This window comes from Belonocnema kinseyi, chromosome 4 (genome assembly GCF_010883055.1).
Source record: "Belonocnema kinseyi isolate 2016_QV_RU_SX_M_011 chromosome 4, B_treatae_v1, whole genome shotgun sequence".
NCBI classification, from domain to species: domain Eukaryota; kingdom Metazoa; phylum Arthropoda; class Insecta; order Hymenoptera; family Cynipidae; genus Belonocnema; species Belonocnema kinseyi.
The window spans coordinates 35,675,054-35,683,593 of NC_046660.1; the positions used below are offsets into that span (position 1 = coordinate 35,675,054).

At 28.4% G+C, this 8,540-nt stretch overlaps 1 protein-coding gene across 1 annotated transcript in view; it reads left to right on the forward strand.

Annotated features, from left to right (window-relative positions):
- Positions 1–8,540, forward strand: part of LOC117170513 (tachykinin-like peptides receptor 99D) — a 108,933-nt gene that overhangs the window by 97,259 nt on the left and 3,134 nt on the right. The window contains exon 4 of the mRNA XM_033357286.1: positions 5,082–5,502. Within this exon, the coding sequence (XP_033213177.1) occupies positions 5,082–5,466 (385 nt within the window). The 3' untranslated portion in view covers positions 5,467–5,502. The remainder of the gene's footprint in view (positions 1–5,081; positions 5,503–8,540) is intronic.

Genomic DNA, 8,540 nt, shown 5'->3' on the forward strand with positions numbered 1-8,540 from the left:
TGTAAAGATTTCCAGTAAAGGTCGTTTTTCAAAAAAAAATATTTTTTATGTATAAGGAATCCATATTATCATAGGAAATGTTAACTAGCGATCATTGAAGATATCATTCGCCAAAAGCGGATATGGAAATCAACACTATTGATCTAAGTTAACTCCTCAAATAACAGAGATTATTAACGTCTTTTTAGACTGGATGGAGCTATGAATTAAACATTTTTTAAACTAAATATTTTTCTGAAAAAAGATCTTCTCTTTGCCGGTCGGGTCCTTTACCACCAAGCTATGCTACATCGATGAGAAAAGTTTTTTATTGAATCTCCTATGATAATACACATACCTTGTAAATTTGACTTGTATAGAACGTAACACCTTGCTAAAGACAGCATGTATTTATGAAAAAAGATTTCTTTATCGATCTCTCTAGTAGCTTAGTGGTAAAAGCACCCGAAGGCAATCGTAAGGCCTGCAGTTCGATCCCCAGTGAAGCGAAGGAGAAGTTCTTTTTTTCAACAAAAATTTTAATGTAAAAAATGTTATTGATGTAATAATCAAAAGAAAAAATGTGCCCTATTAACGAAACCGCGATAACACCACCATCGCAGTAGTGGAATATTTAAATATTCATCTAAAAAGGAAGTAGATCTGCTGGGTTCCGTTTACGGGCTAACCTAACGATAAAACTAAGATGAAGCACCATTATCCTTCAAGACCCAAGTGAATGGTGGTTGTACTTTTTCGTTTTGTCGTTAGGTTCTACGGAAATCAGATCCGAGCAGATCCTCTTCCTCCGGAATGGACCATAACAAGCATGGTAAGTCACGAAAGCAAAAACCGATGTAAGTAACTTTTCTCCACTCCTTTTTTTTAGATTAATAGTGAAATACAACCGTCTCTCGATTTGACCACAGTGTCGGGGGGTTGTCTGAAAGTAGCCTTGTGTCTAAATCGGGCGAATCGAAACGAAACAGTCGGGGCCGACTGAACCGTTTCTAATTGAATTGCATAATTTTGCGCAATATACTCAAATGAGTACTCGCGCACTGCAGCCCTTCCTAGGCGAGAGTTGCAAACTTCTCTCTTTCCTTGAGCTGAGAAACTGCATGGGCCAGCAGTTCTAGGAATTTTTAAACCGCGTGCGGCTTAACTGAGATTCGGGTGTACTCCACTACGGCGATGATGGTGTGTCGTGGTACCGCTCATAAGTCGCGTCTTATTCTTTTGGTTATTCAAGTTTTAATTGAATTTAAAGTTGTAATTAATATTCTAATACACATCCGAGCAATGTTGTTCACTTTTAGGAAAGCGTATTGGTCTTAAATTTTGAAAACGTGAAATGCTAGATGGAAATAGACATGTTCCGATAAGTTTGATGTTCTCTCGACAGTTATATATAGGCATACTGAACGATAAAGCTAGAAAATATCCAAGTAAACTTTTCTTATCCCGCTGTTAAACACACTTTCCTCTCGTTTCTACGACATCGTTAAAGTTTTCCGAGTTATGGAAGGAACCTTGAGATCGTAGATTAAATTACATTTTTCGCTGAACTTGAAAGAAATTATCCTCACCTTTAATGCATGTCCGCAAACTTTACGTCGTTTCATTCTGTATTCAAGCCACTCAAAACTGTAACGTAAAATAAGCGATTCTGTAGGAACCGAGCATAGTTTTAAATCTCTAAGAAATTTATTTATATTGAAACCCTTGTGTGCACACTAGTTTGGTCCAAAAATGAATTGGATTTTTTAAAAATTGTATGCATATCGCCCGGAAATTTGTTCGAATCCAAAAAAAAATGAATCCATTTTAACATTCTGATTCCTGAGAATGTAATGTAATCGTCTAAATTTTCAATCTCTGGTTTTTAACGGATCTTTAAGTTTCGGCACTCACAGAATCCGAAAACCATAACATTTCATCCGTTTCTTTCTATCTGTCTGTATGTCTGTATGTCTGCATGTGTGGTTAACTGAATGTTGTAGCCACACTAACTTTTGAAGGATTTGTCCAATCGAGTCCGCACTTGATACACTTCTGAAGGTCTCCAAAATAAAGGCTAAGTTCGTTAATCAGATATTTCGAACCAAAATTTAAAAGTTGAGAGCATTTTCAAAATTTTGAAATTTTTTTTTTTGAAATTTTATAAATTGTTGTCAAAGTTTCTTATAGATGCGTAAAATACCTGCAAATTATCTAAATTAAATTTTTTATTTTGATGGAAATTAGAATTTTTCGATTAGCCCAAAATTAAAAAAATTATAGCATTTTCAAAATTTTCAATTTTTTTTATCTTATAAAAAATTTTGTCAAAGTTTCTCATAGATGGGTCAAAGACTTGCAAATTATTCAAATAAAATGTTTAATTTTCATGAAAATTGGATAAGTTATATACTTTTAGAAAATTTGAAAATTTTCAAAAAATAGAAAAAATGATTTTTTTCATAAATCCAAAAATTGTATTCAAATTTTTCAGTAGATACCAAATACATTTCAAACAATTCTAGCCGAATTTTTTTATAGTATCCCAAAAAAATCTTATAAGGAAAGAAATAGGTTTTGCAATTCTTTAGCGTTAATTATCATTTTTTGCGGGTTTTTTTAATGCAGATTTTTTTTTAACACATCAAATACTGCTTGATAATAGTAACTAGATCTTTACGTAAATTATTTAAATAATGTATTGTTTTTAGCCTTTTTCACCTAGAATAGAATTAAAACTTAGCGTTTTTTTCTCAAAAAACTTCAATTTTTGTCCAATTTTCAATTAAAATGAAGTAATAGTTCATTAATGTTAGCAAAAATAATTACATAAACGAGTTATTATTTTTAATAATATTGTGTTTGAATAATGCTAGAAATTGCAGTCTTTTCTGAAATTTTCAACTTTTTGTCTACTTCTCACCTGAAGTGAGTTAACATTAAATTGAATGTTGCAAAAATAAGTTTTTAAGCAAATTATGATTTCTTATAGCTATCTTCTATATTAATATTAGATATTTTCAGGTTTTTTCTGAAAGTTTTAACTTTTTCTTTACTTTTCAATTAGCGTGTAGTAATGAATAGTTCAATCTACAACAATAATTCTGTAAACAATTCATTAGCATTCTTAATACTGTTCTTTTTGCTTAATGGTAGAAAGTTGCGGTTTTTTCCTGAAATTGTTAACAGTTTGTATATTTTTCATTTGGAGTGATCTAACAATCAATTACATTCAACAAAAATAATTGTTTAAGCAAATTTGTATTGTTTATAATCTTCTTCATCTATATTAATGTCAGATAGTTTCGTTTTTTTCCTGAAATCTTTAACTTTTTGTTCACTTTTCACTTCGTGTGGTTATCAATAATGCAAGTTAACAAAAATAAGTGCTATAACAATTTATTATTGTTTATAACTATAATCTCTTAGATAAGTTCTAGCAAGTTGCGGTTTTTTCTAAAATGTTCAACTTTGATTTGCCTTTTTAGTTATGAACAAATAATAAACAAAAATTAGAGAGAATCGTATTTTAAACAATCTCTTTCTTTTTTGTGAATATATTTTTCTGAAATAAAACAGATATTTTAGTTTCAATTAATGTTAATATTTATTATTTGTTCATAAATTACATTAATTATTAACTCACCAAGTAAAAATTTGACAAAAAGTTTTAAAATTCAGAAAAGATTGCATCCTTCTAGCAATGACCTAACGAAAGATAATTATGAACAATAATAAATTGTTTATACAAATATGTTTCTCAACTTGCATTCATTATTACTTTATTATTACTTTAATTATTACTATACGATTAAAATATGATAATAACTATTATAATTATCACTATATAATTACTATAGTTATTACTCTAATTTGTTTTAAAAATATATTTGTTGAACTTCAATAATTGTTACCGAACTCTGTGAAATGTGGGCGAAGGGTTGAATATTTCATACAAAATCGCAACTTTCTAACACTATTCAAAGATAATATTATTTAAATTAATAGAAGATTATTTAAACAATTCATTTTGTTATCTTTTATTGATTATTCACTAAATTTTAATTAAAAATTGTATGACAAGTGAAATTTGATTTGAAAAATCTGCAATTTTCTACCATTGTTTTAAGAGAATATTATTAACGACAAAATAAAAAATTGTTTAAAAAATTATATTTGTTGAAAATAATTAGTTATTACCTTACTTTAATTGAAAATTGGACAAAAAGTGGAAATTTTTTGGAAAACTCGCGTTTTTCTCGCACAATTAATTCTTAATTATTAATTATTATTTATTAATTCTTAATTATTAGTTATTAATTTTTAATTATGAATTATTAATTATTAATTATTAATTATTACTTATTAATTATTAATTATTAATTAACAAAATTGACCTTCCGTTCACTAGGCTCGCAAGGGCATATTTTTTCCTTTTTCACATTTAGTCACAATTTTTACATAAAACACAACAATCTTTTTATATTCTTACACATTTCTATTTATTCATGTGTTAAATAAATAATGAATAAAGCTGTGTGCGGCAACCCAACACATAATATTTCACGCCGGGTTGCCGCATACATTGTTTAATTCTATATTTGTTAAAGCATTCCCTAGCGTGCCGAGTGAATGGAACAGTCAGGTCCGCTAGGGCATATTTTCATCATTTTTCACATTTATTCACAATTTCAAATAGAAATCAACACTCTTTTAATCTTTTTACAAATTCATATTTATTTATTTATACTTATTCATGCGTTAAAAATTAAAAGCTGCGTAGGCCAATCCGGCGCACAATATTGCACGTCGGATAGCTGCACGCAGCTTTTAATTCTTAGTTTTTAAGGCATAAATACATCAATATAAATGTGTCAAAATGTGTGTAAAAAGATCACAAACTAGATCACAAGTAAAATTATGAATACATGTGGAAAAGGATGAAAATATTCCCTCGCGGACCCAGTTCTCGCGTTCCGCTATGAAAATGCCACTTTACGGAACGGATAAAGGTGTGTGTGTGGATAAGCAACTTTTTCATGCCTATGCAGAAAACAAATTTTTCCGACCACCTCTAAATCGTCTATATTTTTGAATTGCAGGTTTCGTCGAGGATTCGCTCAATTCTTTCACTGGTGTCCGTGGGTGCACGTTACGCCGGAACCGACGCTGTCACGATCGGAAGCCGTGACGTCGCGTTACAGTTGCGCCGGAAGTCCGGATGGACACACACGGATCTCACGCAACGGTATGTCCTGCTCGTCCTTGGATCGTCCTTGCACAACGACATCCACAACTCCCAGGAGCGAGTCGTGCCTCGAGCTCGACGTCTTGCTCGAAGAAAACCGGGAAATTGAACAGAGAGAAATTATTGTAACTCAACTCGACAGTAATACTGACGACCCTGACTTTCCCATCATCTGCACTAGAACCGCACTAGTAGAGCCAGCACCGTCATCGCCAAACACTACGACAACCTTAAGTTGATCCTAGCGCGACTTCTTCCATTCAGAAAAAAGAAACGTATTTATCTTTTTTTCGTTATGTTCTTCTTCTTTATATTTTCTTTTCTCTGCCCTCTGCCTCAATAAAAATGCTACATTTTCCAGGAATGTTTATCTGACTGAGTATTTATGGAGGAAAATGGGAACGACTTTTTATTTCCATCTGCACTCTGCTCTCCTCTCCTTTAGATTCTCAACGCTCTTTATACTTCGCTTTCTTCAGGGTGAAACGAAACTTACAGGAAAAATGATCATCTTTTTAATACATCATACATCACTCACGAGTGAAGAATTTCTAATTGCATCATTAAAACTAATCACTAAGAAAAGTATTGTCACTAGGGTGGCCCTTATTTTTCAAAATCATATTTTTTGCCTCTCATTCCATATTTTTGTTCGTATTCTCAAAAAAATGTTCTCTAAATTTGAGCGAAATCGGGTAATATTAACCAGAAATGGGTAAGTTACTTTTTAAAAGTAAATTGTTATCGTTACCGTTGCATCAAGAAAAAATGAACTACTTATCGTTATTGTTACAGATTCAAATTATAATTTTTACTTAGTTACTTTTGCTAAAAAATTATTTATTGTTACTGTTTTAGTTACTTTTGTTTTTCAATCATATTTGTATTTATATTATTAAAACATCTCCCGCTGCATTGACAGGCCTGGGGCCACCATTGCCCCGGGACCACATCCCATGTGCCACATTTCCCCAAACAGTTGAATTTTCAACCAAAAATGAAATGATTAAATTTTCAGTTAAAACTAATGTTTAAATAAAAAAAGTATTTTCAATGAAATAGGTTAATTTTTAATCAAAACTGGAATAATTAAATCTTCAGTTAGAAACTAATGTTTAAACAAAAAAAAAACGCAATTTGTGCAAAATAGTTAAATTTTCAACGAAAGAGATAAATTTTTAATTTGAAAAAGATACATTAATTTAAACAAATTACCCACATTAACCACACAGGCGAATCTTTATAAAAAAACAGAATTTTCAACCAAAAGTTGAGGAATTAAATTTGCATTTAAAAATTAATTTTTAACCCATAAAACAAATTTTCAACCAGATATACATAATTAAATTTTTAATGAAAGAGATCAATTTTCAACTAAAATAATAAATCTTCATCCAGAAAATGGATTGTTAACAAAGTTCAAGTATTTGAATCTTTTACGAAAAAAGATCAAGTTTTAACTAAAAAAGAGATATTTTCAACCCAATATTTGAATCTTTAACTAACAACGATCAATTATAAACCAGAAATGGAATAGTTACATTTTTAGTTTTAAAAAATCATGCTTAAACAAAGAAAAAAGAATGTCGAAAAGCAGTTGAATTTTCAATGTAAGAGGTGAATTTTCATCTAAAATTACGAATCTTCATACAAAAAAATTAATTTCCGAATAACAGTTCATTTTAAACTAAAAAAAGATAAACTCTTGATTAAATTATTTTTACAACCAAACAATATTTTAAAATTAAATCAATGAAAGCTGAATCCAGTCAAAAAAAGAATTTTCAACAAAAGAATCCATTTTCAACTAAATAGTTAAATTTTCTTGGAAAATACTTAAATTTTCAACTCAAAAAGACAAATTTTAACAAACAAAAATTTAATTTTCAGTCGAATAGAATGCTTTTCTATCAAAATTGTTGAATATTGATCACTATAATTAAATTTTCAATCATTTTGTTGGGAATTAATATTATAACTAAAAATGTTAAAAATTCCTTTTTTTTCGTTCAAAATTAATCATTTTTTTAAAATTCAACTATTTAGTTGAAGATCCATTTTTATGCATTTTATTGAAAAATCGTCTTTTTTGAAGGGATTATTATTTTTTTGGATAAAAATGTAAGTCTTTTTGAAAATTCGTTTTTTTTTTTTAATTGAATTTAATAGTTTTTAATGTAAAATTAACATCTTATTATTTTGTTGAAAATTAATTTTTTTTAAGTAAAAGTTTAACTATATAATTTTGGTTAAAAGTTCCTGTTCGTGTATTTTGTTTAAAATATGTATTTTTGTTAGGAAATTAATCTTCTTGATTAAAAATTTATCTTTCTGGTTAAAAACTCATCTCTTTTTTTAAATTAATTAATTTTTAATTCATTAATTAATTAAAACTTAATTTTTTTGGTTGAAAATTTATTTTTTTGGTTGAAGATTCATCTTTTTGTATGAATATTTAACTATTTTGTATGATATTCCTTTTTTTCGTTAAAAAATAATTTATAACTGAAAACTTAATTATATGATTTTTGTTGAAAAGTTCCTGTTCATGTATTTCGTTTAAAATTAATCTTTTTGGTAGGAAATTAATCTTGTTGGATGAAAATTAATCTTTCATATCTTGTTACCATATACATGACCTTACAAATAAAAAATTTGTCTCTTTTTATTTTTAATTCCTTTTTTTTTAATTAAACTGTTTTTTATATTTAAAATCAGACTGTTTTTTTTTTAAATCAACCCACTGGTTAAAACTTGAACTACTTTGCTCAACCAGTTTCTTGAAAATTAATTTTTAAGCTGAAAATGTAGTTATTCCAATTTGGGTTCAAAAATAAATATTTTTCGTTGAAAAATTCACCTAATTGGATGAAAATTCAGGTTTATGTATTTTGTTGGAAATTCATGTTCTCGGCTAAAAATCATATATTTTGTTGAAAATTCATACTTTTTTGTTGAATTCAACTATTTTTATTTTAAGATTAACATCCTTTTTGACCGAAAATCTAAGAGAACAGTTTCCTACGATTTACATATTTTTAGAGAAAATAATTGTTCACATTTTTAATTGTTTCAACAATTAAAAATTTTATACAATACTAAGGGCGACATTAATTATTAAAAAGGTGCATAAGAGTCTTCAAATTTGTTGATGAGATATGTATTTAAACATATTATTATTATTATTGTATTATTATTGTCTTATAGTCAATGTGAACAATGTTATTATTCGTTTCAATAATTTATAAAATGTTTAAACAATAATAATATGTTTAAATACATATCTCATCAACAAATTTGAAGACTCTTATGC